The 16,791-nt window shown below is 41.9% G+C and overlaps 1 protein-coding gene across 6 annotated transcripts in view; it reads left to right on the top strand.

The window, feature by feature from the left end:
- Window positions 1-16,791, top strand: part of AP3B1 (adaptor related protein complex 3 subunit beta 1) — a 354,279-nt gene that overhangs the window by 173,663 nt on the left and 163,825 nt on the right. For 3 of the 6 annotated variants that reach the window (XM_063127969.1, XM_063127968.1, XM_063127970.1), the window contains exon 1: window positions 14,815-15,088. In XM_063127969.1, the coding sequence (XP_062984039.1) occupies window positions 14,958-15,088 (131 nt within the window). In that variant the 5' untranslated portion in view covers window positions 14,815-14,957. Of the gene's footprint in view, window positions 1-14,814; window positions 15,089-16,791 lie in introns of those variants that run through there. The other 3 variants (XM_063127965.1, XM_063127964.1, XM_063127966.1) reach the window with 3 other exon arrangements.

The raw sequence follows: 16,791 nt of genomic DNA, 5'->3' as shown, positions 1-16,791 counted from the left end.
CTGAAAATGTATTGTATTCCCTCCCTGAAAATTGTTTTCCCTCCCTGGCTTTCTCCACAGCCTTCCCCCCACAGCACACACACATACATTTCTGTGGCAATTTCCAGTAACAGGGAAATATAACTTACCCTTTTTATAATAAGCGAAGCTCTCAAGTGACAAAGATAATCAGCCGTGACTGTTTACCTACACTATTTAATTAACAGTCTTTTAATGAATTTTATTCTTTTAAATATTTATATTGTATTTTATATTTTAACTATGTATGGCATTTTAGTCTTTTAGTGGTTTGTAAGCCACCCAAAGGACATTATTTATTGGGTGGACTAAAAATATAATATCATTTTGATATGTGATGCATCTCTCTTTTTCCCTCCCCTTCTTCATTCTCTACCTTTTGAGAAACCATGTTAGGAAGATGCTTTTGCTTTGAATTCTTGTCTGTGACTGCTGCCTCTACTCCAAGGTCCCTGTCTTCCATAGCAAATATGGCACAATATGCTAAACCAAGTATAAGTAATGGTTTTGTAATTTAACCAAATAAATTCACCTCCAGAACGAGAGGCATGGCCCTAATTCTGTATGCAAGGGTCTAATAACATTTGGTATCTCAAGTTATTTCCTCACATACCCAGGCATTTTTACTAAATTGCACTGATTTCAGTAGGAGAGTTTACACATGGAACTTAGAGGTATCCTTGTTAAGCCTGTAAAGGTAAAAAAGGAGGGATTCCAGCCTGAATATCATCCTGTCCTTGACTAGAAGCAGATATGGCACAATAGAACTATGCAGAACTCTTAAGTGAGTGACTTGTTCCATTGAGTGACTTGACTGAATAGTGCCTCAAGAACTAGATCATCTTTTCAAACAACAATCCTTGGAAGTGGAAAGTCTTAAAGGGGCAAGCCTCTGGCATGGTGCCCAGCATTTCCTCTTGCTCCTTGAAGATTTCTTCCAGCTTCATTTCTAGCGTTAATGGCTCAACATTTGTGGCTTGGAGTTGGTTCCTAGGGGGGTGCAGGTTCTGGGGGTATGGTCTCCTGAGGTCCCTTTCCAGGGACCCCTTAGACTGACGGCCCAACAGGCTTAGCCCTGATCATAATACTGGGTTGGTTGCCAGCTTCCAGTGGATGCTGATGGTTCCGATTACATAAGAACAGCAGCTGGCAGTGGAGGCTGCTGGCTCTGATTTCAGTGGGGTTGTAAATCCTCTCTAGGTTTCAGACAGAACCAGCCAAAACTCTAAAGGAGCTATCCATGGTCCTGAATCCTTTGTGGGGACAGGGTTCATTATTTTGGATAAATCCTTTAGAGTTCTGGCTGGTTCTGATGGAAACCCAGAACGGATTTACAGCCCCACTGAAATCAGAGCCACCAGCCTCCACTGCCAGCTGCTCTTCTTTTGTGGGGTGACCATATGGAAAGGAGGATGGGGCTCCTGTATCTTTAACAGTTGTATAGAAAAGAATTTCAGCAGGTATCGTTTGTATGCATGCAGCACCTGGTGAATTTCCCTCTTCATCACATCAGTTAAAGCTGCAGGAGTTATTCTAGAGTGACCAGATACAAAAGAGGGCAGGGCTCCTGCAGCATTAACTGTTGTGATGAAGAGGGAATTTCACCAGGTGCTGCATGCATACAAATGATACCTGCTGATTCTGATTGAAACCCAGAATGGTTTCACAGCCTCACCAAAATTGGAGCCATCTGCCTCCAGTGGGCCTCACTTTGGTGAAGTCCAAATGTATAGTTTTTTCCAGCCCGCATAGACAGGGACAGGTGCAGGACCAGTGTAGGCTGTACTGCCCACATGGGTGGCTCAATGAAAGCTGACTTAGTGGAAGACAAGACATATATTTCCCCCAATATGTCCTGTGATCTAGGTGCACCCTACAGCACTGGATCAGGAGCACTGGGAAGCTGCTTTCCCAATGCTTTCAAGCCAGCCTATGCAGGACCAGCCCAAGACATTGGGCTGCCTGAGGCAGAGCAGCAAATGGTGTCCCTCCCACACCCATGCATCAAGGTGCATAGTACCCAGTCAGCCTAGCTATTTTGACATGCGCCTTTCTCTATCCCTGGCCTTAAAAATATAACCATTCACTATTAAATTATTAAATTAAGTATTTGCTTCCATTTCATGACCCAAAACCAGCTGTCTGAGGCAGCTGCCTTAATCTGCCCAATGGCAGGGCCAGCCATGAGTCTGTTAACCAATTAGCAAGGCTCCTGAAATCTATAAGTGCTCGAAGCATGTTATTATGGATGACCAGAAAAAAATGTGTCACTTCTTAGAGTACAGCCTGCCACTTGACTTAAAGCTCTTGAACTGTCTTTGTTATTACATAGTTAGAATGTGCTACAATTACTGGGAAGTCTCCCCTTCATAGGTCACATTTTGTAAACCTGATCCATTCAGTTCAATACAGAATTGAAAAAACAATTGCAGCAAGGTATTTTGAGTTGATATTTTTCTCTGATACCTTATGTAGATTCAACATTATTCTATTAGAACTCACCAAAGTAAACTTACCTACAACCTGAGAATGATAAAATTAATTTTTCATTAACCGTGCTCAGGAAAAAGGAACTTGCTTTTATGAAATACATGAAAATAAACTGAGTTCTTGAAAGGTATGTATGTGTATACATACATACATTTGAAACCTGCCATTTCCCCTCTCCCTTTGGCTTCATAGCACATTTGTTTCTTTCAAGACAGCAACTTGTGACCTTCCAGATGTTTTGGCCTACAATTCCCATCAGCCCAAACAAATTTACCCAATGATGTGGGATGGTGGGAGTTTTAGTCCAAAATGTCTGGAGAGTCACGAATTTCCCACCCCTGTTTTAAGACTCCTGTTTGTTTGGGAAAGCACATTTTCATCCTCCATTTTCTTTCTCCCTTTCCCCCAGGTAGATAGTAGATGATAGCAGTCCAAGAGGGTGCCTACATGAGGACAGAATGAGAATTGCATTCAGCTATAATCCAGATTCTAATGAAATCTAGAATGGATAATCTTTTCCAGGTTGTGTGAGGAGATCCTGGTGGGGAATTTTTAAAGTGTGATGCACTGTGTTACTATAAGCCATAAACTCTCTTTGGGAATAAACATGAGAGAACAAAACATCTCTGTATTAAGCTACTGACTTGTTTCAGTTTAGAAATAGCTGTGTTTTACGCATCATACTTTTGTTGCATTATGGTTTTGTCTTAATCCAGTTTCTGTTTTTCCTTGCATTTTCTATATGTCAGCAAAAATAGATAAACCTTTTTGACCTAATCATGTATGGAGGGGCCCTGAATAATTCATCTACACACAGAAAAATCACCACCTAAAATGAGAATCAGCATACAAAGGGACTTGAATGTCTGAAAGCTCCCAGCTCTCCAGTTGAGTGCAATATAGACACTGCAATGAGGCAAACTGCAAGAGGAGTGTGCGACAAAACAGCCTGATTAATTTTCTGCTAGTCTGAAATTACCATCTGTGTATCTAGTGTTGTTTCCAAAATAGATCTTTCAAATTCCTCATCCTTGATCTGCCAAGAAAATAATTTATTGGCCTTTTCACCTCATTCATATAAAAGTGCACTTGAGTGTGGCAAATGCTTACAGATCTGATTCTCAGACAATTTGTTACATTCCACCCAGAACCCATTTATAAATTATCAAATATTAGAGAATATTTTACACTAGGGCAAATAAGTTAAGTGTTTCACTCTTAGCAAAATGTCATCGGCTCCTGGACTGTCTCTTTTCCATCCCTTTTTTCTCTTCATTACTGGCCAGTAGAAAATTTCCTTGGGTTACTAATACAGAGAACCCTGGTGGCTAATTCTAAATTTATAGTGGGGCCACTGCAAACAATTAGGCACTGACGGAACAGAGCTGCTGTGGATAATAACAACGATGCACTTTCTTCACGTGGTTGTGAAGATGGCCTCCTGCTTGTTTGTAACTTTCAAGTAGTGGGTGAGATGGATTTTACCACATTGGCACATCTGGGGTGTGGCAGCAAGCAGCCAACTTCCCATGTAGATGTCACATTGCAGATAGCTTATGAGTGGCCACCACATAACAACAAAGTCATTGTGTTCATATACCATGAATTAAAATATTCATATTGTTGTTGTTGTAAACCCGCCCACCCGCCCCAAACATGTTGGGTCTTTTTCCATTCTTCATAGCTGTTTTTAGTTCACCAAACAGAGCCCTCTTATGCCTAAGACCAAAATAAGAGTCCCATAGAATTAGGTCAGAAGTACATCTAGTCTAACATCCTTTTTCTTCAATAGTACCCAGTGAGGTCCTTCTGAAAAGTTCATGGATTGAAGGGCTACAGAATGTGATGAAAATGTGCTCCTCCCCAGTGCCAATGATGACTCTGCCTTGTTTTAACTATTCTGTTAGCATATCTTCTTTGTTGACAGAACAGCTTGGATCGTGGAGTTTTCTGCCAGTGCATCTGTCATGGTGGCAGTGTCTCTAGCATTCCATCAATGTAGTGGGACTTCCACCAAATCATATGACCCACTCAGCAAATGGATCTCGAGTATAGGATTGCATGCTTTCTTGGATATAAGTCCCATTGAGTTCAGTAAGACTTACTTCCAAATAAATGGGCACAGGTGTACAGCCATAGGTTTAGAGAAACAGCCGGTTTGTTTATTTATTTATCTATTTCTTTGTTCAATTTATATACCACCCTAGGGGTGGTTTACAATCATAAGTGCCAACGTAGTTGAAGATGGAACTTCCTATGGATTGTACGTTTGCAGAATGTGGTGTGAGACTAAGGAAAAACTTGTATCGCTGGATTGCTTTTAACATATGACATGAATTGGAATCACAGCTCAATAAGTGATCATTCTACGTTGTACCATAAAGTACATGAAAATACTGTTTTGTCTATTTGTAAATAAACAGATTATTATATTGGTCTCCAGTGTTCTTTTCTGCAAAGGAAACTGATCTTTTAAAGGTTACCTTGAGCTTTTCTCAGCTTAAAAGGGAAGACAGAGCAAAGAACAATATTTTAGCAAGTAGAGGTTAAATTGCTTTGTATTTTTTTCCTGAAGCCAGCACATATTGCCTAAACCTGACTCAGATAGAGCTAAACCATCCTCCCCGTTGTAGATAGATGGTGACACTTTTTATTTGGCTTATGTGATCTAGGTCATATATGATGACACTTTTGATTTGGATTATATGATCCAGGTCAAAGCTGAATCAAGATGGAAAGAGTAAACATGAAACCACGGTGGGAAAATGTCTAGTTATTTTGGATTCTCCAAGCATGCCAACAAATCTCCCACTTATTTCCAAGACGACAACAACCCCCGATAAAAGATGGCATATTTTATTGTTCTGAAGGCATTTCTATTGTTGTCTTTTTAATTGTCTAATCTTAAATAAATGAACTATGCTACTCTTTATTAACGCAGCAAAATCTTGTACATAATTTCCCACTCAGTAAGAATTCCACAAGAGACAAATCACATTATAATTGCACTGCATAATAAACAAGTAAAGCCAATTATGAATCTATGCTGCTGTCAAACTCTTGACCTATGTCCCTTTTGTGCATTGCCATTTCCTTGAGGGCCCAGAGTGCTAGACGTGACAGCAGACTGACAGCCCAATTCAATGCTGAGTTAGGCACCCATAAGCCCATTGCAATCAATGAGTTTAGAAGCGCCTAACTCTGTATAGGATTAGGCTGTGAGTCAAATGCTTTACCTTGATTCTGCAATACTATGAGCCACTGTTTGCAACTAGGAGACCAGCCAAGAAAGGTTTAATATTGACTATACTATTAGAAAGTGTTTTCAAGATCTGGAAAGGCTATACTAAAATGGAATAGAAACAAGTATCTAGCATTCTCTATCTCCTCAGGCACAATAACATGAACAATGCTATTCTGATGATTTATCAAATTACCACAATTCTTGCATGCATTGAGAACTTGTGCTTATTAAGGTTGATTTTTATACCATATTTCAGCCTTCCCCAACCTGGTGCCTTCCAGAAGTGTTGGACTAGAATCATAGAATCATAGAATAGCAGAGTTGGAAGGGGCCTACAAGGCCATCAAGTCCAACCCCCTGCTCAATGTAGGAATCCACCCTAAAGCATCCCTGACAGATGCTTGTCCAACTGCCTCTTGAAGGCCTCTAGTGTGGGAGAGCCCACAACCTCCCTAGGTAACTGGTTCCATTGTCGTACTGCTCTAACAGTCAGGAAGTTTTTCCTGATGTCCAGCTGGAATCTGGCTTCCTTTAACTTGATCCTGTTATTCCGTGTCCTGCACTCTGGGAGGATCAGGAAGAGATCCTGGCCCTCCTCTGTGTGACAACCTTTTAAGTCTTTGAAGAGTGCTATCATGTCTCCCCTCAATCTTCTCTTCTCCAGGCTAAACATGCCCAGTTCTTTCAGTCTCTCTTCATAGGGCTTTGTTTCCAGACCCCTGATCATCCTGGTTGCCCTCCTCTGAACACGCTCCAGCTTGTCTGCGTCCTTCTTGAATTGTGGAGCCCAGGTTTTACATATAATTTGTCATTGTAAATGCCCCTACATAGTCCTGATAGTTGGGATGGCATACAGTCAGTCTCAGGTAATTTTGGAGTTCAATGTCTCTGATTCATTAAAAGGTTGTCACACAGAGGAGGGCCAGGATCTCTTCTCAATCCTCCCAGAGTGCAGGACACGGAATAATGGGCTCAAGTTAAAGGAAGCCAGATTCCAGCTGGACATCAGGAAAAACTTCCTGACTGTTAGAGCAGTGCGACAATGGAATCATCCTACGACATGAGTTGCCATCCTACACATCTGTAGGGCACGATATGGGGAAAAGCCTGGTGTAATACATTGGTTTTTAATAACCGAGCTTTTAATATTATTCTCAATTACAGATATACATTATTCCTCAATGGGCTTTTATTTCACAGAAGCATGGTACTGCTATTACTATCAGATAGAGGTATTTGATATGAGCATCTCGTGCAACATCTGGTACTTCATAAAAATAATTTCTGCTTGCTTCTGAGTAGACATGTCTAGGACTTACTTATAAGTAGATATGTATAGAATTGCACTGACAGCTGGCTACCTCTGCAGTGAAAGAGGGAAGTTAAGTGTGTGGAATTCTACATCAATGCTTCAATCCTGTCCACTATTAACTTGTCACTTTAATGAAACCTACTGTTTGAGTGAACAGTTAGGTAGTCAGATGCAAAGAAGATATGGCACGGTTCAAAATCGTCATTCTAGAAGCTGGATGTGTAGGGGTGAGAAAAGCTGAACTTATTGAAATCTCCTTGACCATACACCAGTGGTGGGGGAAATGCCTTTAGTGTCCTTTTTTGGAAGAAAGGCGTCATACATATATAAAATAAATAAGCTTCTTTTAGCCCAACGTAAAATAAATATATAAAATAAATAAACTTCTTTTAGCCCAAGAGCCAAATTCAATTTCAGAAAAGTTCTTGGGGGAGAGGGTATACATTCCAGTGGTGGGCAAAGCTGAAGGCAAAAGGAGTGGGGGATAAAAAAATACCAGAGTATTTTAGCTTCAAGCTCTTACTGCCAATAACTAAGACTTGGGGGGGGGGGCATTTCAACCTTTTAGAATGGGGAAAAACTACCCAAAAGCTGGAAACCACCAAATGATCAGTGGTTGAGGACCAGGGCATGACCTAGGGGAAAGGCTGTGATCATTTGGGGAACCCCAGGGGGGCACAGGTTCTCCATCCCTGCTATACAACTTTAGAGGTATAAAAAACTTATCCTCATCTGCCTTGGGAAACCCTAGGAACAGTAACTCCCCAGACTCACTGAAAGAATGTGCTCAATGAACCACTTCCAGGGGGATAGATGAGTTAGTGTGTTATGCTGGCTGAGGAATGCTGGGAGTTGTAGGACTTTACCTGTCTAAACATACACAGGATTGCACCCTTAGTATGTTGCAGGGGTGGGGGGAGGAAGTATTGTGACACATTGAGAAGAATATTGTTTTATTGATGATCCAGGCAGCTTTCTCCAGCTATTTAATTTCTTTTACATGATATCACACACTCTGCTAGTGGTTAACAGGTGGTTAAATCCAAGGCCATCATTCATCTTCAAAAGTTTGTTAGGATTACCTGGGAGTAGCCATGTATTTAGTAAGCATAGTTAGGATTAGTGCATGTTTCCCATAAAAATCAATCAGAGGTGACTGCATTTATTTTCCAAAGCAAATGTCCACTTAACACTTGGCTCCACCTTTTTCACCCTCAAGACAAGTGTGCTATGGAGAAGGCTTCACTCCAATTTTATTGGCTGGCTAGTCTGAGAACCACTGATCTACAAACTGATAAGAAAGGCTCAAGTCTTCTCCCGGAAAAACAAAGAAAGAAAGGAATTAGACAAAAATCCAAATGAAAGGGAATAACACCCTAAATGAAAAAGAATAATTCATAGATGTAGGTGCCATTCCATAAAATTCCCAAATACAGAACTGAGGATGTAAAAGAGCTCTGAAATAAAATTTTATGATGAACAAAGTTCTGTTTTTCCTGACTGGGAATTTAAAATTTTGAATCTAGGGGCATTCAAATTTGCATGGCTTGTGTGAAAATCAATTATGTTTCAGAAACAAGCACCAGATGACTAGCTATTGACAAGGCTTGGAAATGGCTGGGTTTTTGTGGCACTTTGAAAAGAAAATACTATATAGCTGATTAATTAATTGCAAGTGTGAGTGTTGATGTAAGTCAGCTATATCATACACACACACACACACACACACACACACACACACACACACACAAGTTGAAATTAACTCAGTGAGGCTGATTTACAAATAAACATGAATGGGCTCAGACTACCACTTTATATATGAAATAATTACAACCTAGCTTAATTTTGTAGTTCATAATCTAACCACAAGAGGGAACCAAACAAATATGCAGCGCTACAAAATACACAGGTACCTAGATAATAATGTCAAATAAAGAAATGCATATCAGATTGTTGTTGTTACTATTACAGTTTATAAACTGACTTCAGCACAGGGCACAAGATGATTCACAATAAAGGTTTACAATAAAAGAAAACAAAATAACCACATACGATCAGTAAAACAGAGGTGTAAAACAACAGATTAAACTTAATAAATAAGACACAGTAGATAAAAATGTTCACAGTGGCTCAATATATGTATGAAGTTAGTAAGGAGCTATAGCATGGGGTACTGCATCATTGCTGGATACTAAAATAACTGCAGTATGTTGAGGTGCATTTCACAAGTGTTGGCTGGTACTCTAGAATCCCTTCTTGGAAAGAAATGACCTGGTCACAGCCCTAGTAATGCCCTGCCTTGATTACTGAAATGTGTTGTACAAGGTGCTGCCTTGGGAATGCATCTGAAAACTTCAGCTTGTTCATAGCCAGACTGTAAAGAGGTATGGGGGACCTGTGAGCTTCTATGCCAGTATTGAAAGAGCTGCCTTGGCTACTTGTTTGTTTTCTGGCTTAATTCAAAGTACTGATTCTAGCCTTCAAAGTACGAAATGGCCTGCGTCCAGGGTATCTGAAGATTGCCTTTCCCTTTCTTTACATGATCCTAAAAAGCACGTTTGCAGGGTCTACTTCAGGTCTGTTGGATCTACGTCGGTTTTTACAAGAACACTGAGGTTCATCAACTAGAGCCAGTGACAAACTAGTGGCTCTAGTGGCTAAGAATTAAGAAACAGGGTGCTTCTGTGGAAATGATCAGGCCAGAAATTTGTGATCAGTACCAGAACCATCTTTTTACACAAGTCCTTTCACACATTATTTTTTTTAAATCCAATCCTAGTGTCCCGTCCCCGTCCCCCGCATTCTTTTTTTCAGCAATGTAATTTAGGAGAAAATAGCTTTTTAGTTGTTGCTATTGTTAGACTATTGGGTGTCCAGAAACTCTTGCTGACCTACTATAAATTACCTAGAAATCTACCAGTAGATCCTGATGTACTTTCTACCAACCCCTCCTGTAAAGAAATTAGAGTCTTAAAGGGAGTCCCTTCTCCAGGTGTCCCTACCATCTAAGAGGGTGGCTAATGGAGAGAGGATCTTCTCAGTGAAGATACCAATTATAGAACTCCCTTCCTAAACAGGGGGCACATAGCACTTCTCTTACAATCTTTGATGCGCCAGGTAAAGTCCATCCTGTGCTTTTAAGCTTTCACAGCCTGAGGAGCTGCCTTTTTATTATATGTTCCCCCAGGCTTGTGATTTGTTTTTACTTGCTCCTGGCTAAATATATTGCTATTATGCTGCCTGCTGCTGTTTTTTATAGACTGCAATCACACAGCACAACAACCCACAGTTCACAACCCAACAATAAACCATGGGTTTTCTTTGTAGGCTGTCCATAGTTAACAAACCATGGTTTGTTAGTGCTCCTGGGTTTACACAACACAACAACCCATGTTTCAACAACACACCATGGTTCAGTGACAATCCACACTCAACCCTATACTCAACCTTGAGTGTGGGTTGCCATGTTATGTGAATCCAGCCACCGTGTTGTTATGTTTTATTTTGTCATTTCTTTCATAGCTGCCTTAAAAACATTTGTTGATCAACAAATGTTTTAAGGCAGCTATGAATTATCTTAAAATAAAATAAAAAGATTACAAAGCCTGGGTGAATAAAGAGGTCCTAGCCAGCACCAAAATGACATCAATGTAGTTGCCAGTCAAGCCTCTCTGGGAACACTGTTCCAAAGACAAGGTACCACACAATCCAAAAGGCTCTCTCCCCAATAACCACCTTGCCTCAGAAGGTGTGGATACCCAGAGGACAGCCTCATATACCATCTCAGGGATGGGGCAAACTAATATAGGAAAACATGGCCCAACAATGGCTGTGATTATTTGGTTAATTGTAATTAGGAATGGCAATGTTATTACTGTTTTATTAGCTGGATTCTTTTACAGAGAAATCCCATACTTGAGTTACACCAGCTAAAGAGCTATGCTGGTAGAATGCAAAGTATGCTGCCGCCGTGACAGATATGCCAGTAGAACTGCCCATATCTGCTGGTGGAACACTCTGCCAGTGTAGCTGATCTGGCCGCTAAGATACATTTGCAGAACTGCAAAAATGGAGTGACATTGTGAGATATGGATGGCACATGGGAGGAGAGCACTATAACTATCCTATTCTTCCCCAGGCCATGGCCACACCTTATCAATGGTGCAGCTTCACACCAGCATTTGACCTGGTGCAAGTAACTTCCCTCTTGTTTATTTTAATGGGGGGCGGGGCAGTTAAAAATAGCCACTTCTGCATCAACAACCATCCTGCTGACATTGCCATGACAGAGTATAGGATATGGTATAGCCTTTGCACACAATCACAGCGCAGCGCCATCCATATGTAAACAATACATGAGGACACCACAACTTGGCTGACAGAGTGCACACCAAAGCTCACAAGGGGGAACTTTGGTGAGGGAAACTATGTAGAAAGAGCCCTTTGCACGAAGCAGCCAGTCACTCCAGATCAATCCTATGACTTTGAGAACATTGCTAGCTCATCTCTTCCTAGAACCCAAAAGGCACCTTGCCATCTCACTCAGTCACATAGCAACCCCCCTTCCACTACAAACTGGGGGTGCCAGAAAATAACACTTCATAAAGGGAAGCAAGGCAAGGGGGCAAACATGCTAGAAAGTGTAAGTATCACCCTCTTTCTCCCTAACACTCTCTTTGTAAACAGCCCAGAGAGCTTTGGCTATGGGGAGGTATACAAATGCAATAATAATAATAAATAATAATAATTTGCCATGTGTGATTACAGTGGTGTTGTTCTAACACTCTTATCCCTGCCCAGCAGACAGCAGTGTCTCTCACGCACAGGGGAGGCACTCAGACCCTTACACACAGGGAAACTCTATGTTTTGCCAAAAGGCTAGGCAGTCCTCTGCAACCATTGTTGTTGCTGGTCAAACACACAAGCACTTTGCTTTGCAGGATTATAACTAGGATTTGTGGAGCACCACCACACAGAGAGAGTGTTCTGTGGTGCAGGAGTGATTATGAGCTCCAGGTAGGGCAGAAGCTACCTACCCCTCAATACCTTTCCCCTGATTTCTCCCTGCCCTGCCAATCCCCACCCCATTTTTTCAATTTAAAAAATGTTTTTAACCTATGCCCTGAGTGATTGTGGGTATGGAGTGGTGGTTTCATTTGCCTCACTACCTTTTTTTAAACCCCCCCCCAATGGGTGCGAGAGCAGAAGGCTCTACCCCTCACTACTTTCCCGTTTGTTTCAGTTCTTTAAACCTAGCCTCAGTCTGCCTTTCTGTAAAATGGGTTTCTGCTGGAGCAGATAAATGTATATTCAAAGAGGTAATTTATGTGTTGTAGTGCTCAGACCCTAGGAATCAATCTGAATGCTGTGTGGGTGTGCTTTCTCCTTCCTTCCCTCTCATTATTCTAGTTGCATTCCAAAAGGGTGCTTGTGAGTCGATAAGGGGATCGAAATCCCTGCTTACAGGGATGCTTGGAGATTGGCTGTACCAAAGAGTTCTTGCTGGGCTGTTAAGAGTATGGCTGCTCTGGCACCTTTGTATGTGTTGTGATGCATCCGTATGATGGGTGTGTCCCCCCAATAGGTTGAGTTAATTGGCTGCCTCCATATGTGGGCATCATTGCCAGTACAGTCCCTAATTAGTGGGCTTTGCAGTGTTTCCAGGGATACTGGGGGGAATATCTGTCATTTTACTGCATTTTTTTTTGGGAAACATGACCTGTCTGCTTTTTCTCTCCTGTTCTGAACTGAGGAAGTATCATGTGCAGAAGTCCAGTGTTGGTGTATCTCCAGCATTGCTTGCCTAAACACACTTACTAGGGAGTATTGCTGCAATGCCAAGTACTTTGATTGGCTAGATCACTTAATTACTATTGTCTAAAAACAAAATATGTTTCCTGCTTCAGAACTATTTTTACCCATATGAAATTTAGTAAGTAGATTCAATAAATGTATTGAATGAAACTCATACTACAGTTAATTCTTTACTTGGGCAACAGCTTTAGGAGGGAAAACAGCAGAGTTTTGTAACACCTTAAAGATGAACCAATTTATTCTGCATTAAGCTTTTGTGGACTATAGTCCACTTTATTAGATGCATGGAGTATTATGGAGTGTTTCAGTTTTTTTATATGGGGGTGGGAGATGAATTGTGAACAGTAAAGTCAGAAGGAAATGTAATGCAGAACTGACCTCTAGGAAGGGGGTAAAACCACTGAGCTCAGTGAGACTTCCTTCTGAATAAACATGCTTTTGAATATGCTGGATTTGTGGTAAAAAGTAACTATCTACACCAGCCTTTATTATTAAGCATGGATGATGGTTACTGTAGAGTTTAAAGTCTGTCACGTTTGACGGCTAGAGAGATGGATGACTACATTGAAAATGTATTACCCTCTTCAGCTGCCTTGTCTTCTTCCTCCCCTCTGCCCTGTGTATATGTGGCACTGTTGGTGTCCATGAACTCCTAGCTGGTGGTAGTTAGACCACCTAGAACAGAAATGGGCGACTGCTGGACATCCAGATGTTTTGGCCTACTTGCATCATCCCTTGCCATTGGCTACGTTGGCTAGAAGGCCAAAACATCTGGAGGGCTACAAGTTGCCGTTTCCTGACCTAAAATTATTATTTATTTATTATTGTATATTCCACTTTTCCCCTTCTTGTAAGGAACCAAAAGGTGGCTTACATGTTTCTCTTCCTCTCTATTTTATCCTCACAACTAGTGAGTTAGGTTAGGCTGAGAGTCAGTGATTGGCCCAAAGTCACTGAGAAAGCTCCATGGTAGAGTGGGGTCTAGAACCCTGATCTCCTGAGTTCCAGTCCAACACTCTAACCACTATACCACACTGACACTCCAGTAATTTGCACTCACTACATTGTCCTCTAGTGCAGCGTTTTATATTTATATACAGATGAATGAGAGCCAGGATGCTTCCCAATGATGACTTTATCATCCAATCACCCTGCTTGTTCATGGAATTTTACAGGGGGTCTATTGTCATCAATTTCCTTATAAGCCTCCTCTGTTTTCCCACCACTTCTTCCTACTTTTTTCTCTGGGGAGGGGGTAACCTGTCATGGAGGAAAAGATTAAATAGCTGCACAATGACTTTTGTAGTGCTACATGCTCTCTGTCCAGAAGCACCTCAGAACTCCAGAGAAATCAAAGGCATCCATTGAGAATAAAACTTCCATGAACACAGTCATTTCCAGAGCTGATTCTTGGTCATGTGACAGAATTTTGTCAGAGTGGAAGAATATTTGTATATTTTATTTATTACATTTATAACCGGCCTTTTCCCTCTCCACAGCAAGCCTCTGAGGTAGGTGAGGCTGAGAGCCATGACTGGCCCAAAGTCACTCAGTGAGCTTTATTATCGAGTGGGGACTAGAACCAGAATCTCCCAAGTCTCAATCCGAAACTCTAACCATACACCACACTGCCTCTCTTAAGAATAGGTTAAGCAGACAGAAATATAAGGGCCTGATTTTGTATACGTGGTGCCGTCAAGTAGGTGTGCGGGAGCCACCGCTCAGTCAGCGGATGACACGCCACCGCTCAACGGCCTCTCTACGCCCTCGTGACTGCGATGCTTTGGAAAGGCCGTGAGGGGAAGATTTCCTCGTGATGTTAGGCCGAGCCCTATGGACTGGGCAGGGAGGGGAGCGTTTCCTTAGCAACGGTGGCGCTGGGAGGCCGGCGGTAGGAAGTCCGTTGGGCCGCTCTTCCCCGCCCCTCTCGGCGATCACGTGACCAGCCTTCTGGCGCTGTTTGCTGTCCGCTTCCGGGAAGAGCCGGATTCTGAAGGAACAGCGGGAGGGCGGGCAAGTAAGGTGCAGGCAGGCAGGCAGGCAGGCAGGCGACGGCAGAGGTAGTAGCGGTTCAGTGACATGTCGTCCAACAACGTGGGTTACAACGAGCAGGCCGGGGATGCTCCGCCCGAGGTGGGCCAAGAAGCGGCGCCCACCGCCCCTTCCTCTGCTCCGGCGGCCTTCGGGCTCTTCAGCAGCGACACCAAGAAGTAAGTAAAGAGCGGCTGAAGTGGGAGTGAGGCGGGCGTGGGCAGGGGCTTCCCTTTTCAGGAACCTTCCTCCATTGGAGCCATGGGGAGTGCAGGCGCTGCGTGCCCCTGACTGCTTTCTCTTCTTCCTTCTCCAGCGACTCCCCCCGCCCAGTCCTGTTAACAACTTCAGACTACGAATACGCTGCTTGCGCTCTATGCTTTAAACTTACCTGAAGTAATTGTGTGTGTGCGATTTTTGTCTGCCTTGAGTGACTAAGGAAAAAGTTGATCCTGGATTGTTCTTACTAACGTGAGAGGAACGTTTGAGTTTTGGTCGTTCGTCCTTATGGAGACCACCTACTAAGTGGGCTGTCAATGATACCTCTTGATCTGCACGAACCCTTGAAAAAAGTTTGCTTATAGGATATAAGTACAAGGAAAGGGGCATGCAAAAATGGAAGGGGTATAAAGTGCCGGTTGAGAGCAATGTAAGAAAAATCTTTAAGTTTACCCACTTTGAGCTGAAATCCTAAACACATTTACTAGGGAGTAAATCCCATGGGTCACTAGGATGTCCTGGGTAAACATGATTATGATTGTGATGTGAAAGGTTTGGGATCAGGAAACTCCGTAGCAGTTATCTTGGGGTTATGATGGATCACGACATTATTTCTTGATCATTAACTCTACATTGGATTGGCCTTTGGTTCGTTCTTGAGTGGCTGGGGTGGGGGAAAATTTCTTATGACTGCTCCTGCCTGCCCATGGACTCTGTTCTCCTGCCTTCCAAAATCACATTATAGTTGGGACATACATTGCAGCAATGTACTCTTTTTCTGTTCCCCTTCCCTGCTTTATTTGTTTTGACATTTGCCTAAGATGGAGGCTCTATTCCCAGACTGATGGGAACTTGTAACTTCTTGATCGTTCCCATTATTTTAACAAGAGTTGCTTTGTTCTGTTGTATTCTCTCTCTTTAAAATATACTGTAAATCCTTTTTTTGGAAGACACTTGTGCTTGAAATGTTAACATTTCAGCTTTGCCATATGTCCATTCCTTTGAGTAGCTTCCCAAGGATATTAACAGTTAAGACAGTCTCAGGTAATGCTTATAAAAAACAAGTGCCATTTATAGAATATGTAATTCTGCTTCTTACTGCTTTATAAATCTTTTGCCCAATGTGAGTGAATAGCCTGTACTTTTGAATCATTCAAAATTTAACTTGGAATGTTTTTTAATTATCAAAAGAGGTTTCTAACGAGAAAGGCACAGTGGGAAGGTATTATTGTTTTCAAGGCAAATTTTAAAAGAATGTCATTTCATAAAAAAATCCCTTTTGATGAATAATAGAGCAGACTTAGTCAATAGTTAATTTGAACTATATAGTGGGATATTTTGATAGCCTTTTGTCCTGATAGGCCACATTATTTAGCCAGTTTGTAGTTTGTTTATCCATACAGACATGCACATCTACTTGGGAATGGTTCCCACATAATTGATTTTACAAGAGTGAAAATTAAGAGCAGTATCCAATGGGGCGCTTATGCTCTCATCTGATTCCTTTCTGCAAGCAGCATCAATCACTTGCAGAACAGAGATTTAGTGCTTCCGGGGGCAATCAGAAATGAGAGAACATGCTAGTTTCTGGAATGGGGCTGCACTGACTTATCCCAATCCAGAAATGACTGCTTTCACTGATTTGGGGACTTTCTCTGAGAAG

The sequence above is a fragment of the Elgaria multicarinata genome, chromosome 6 (assembly GCF_023053635.1).
Source record: "Elgaria multicarinata webbii isolate HBS135686 ecotype San Diego chromosome 6, rElgMul1.1.pri, whole genome shotgun sequence".
Classification (NCBI taxonomy): Eukaryota; Metazoa; Chordata; class Lepidosauria; order Squamata; family Anguidae; genus Elgaria; species Elgaria multicarinata.
The sequence above is the reverse complement of the archived record's forward strand: the minus strand, read 5'-3'. Positions and strand labels throughout refer to the sequence as shown.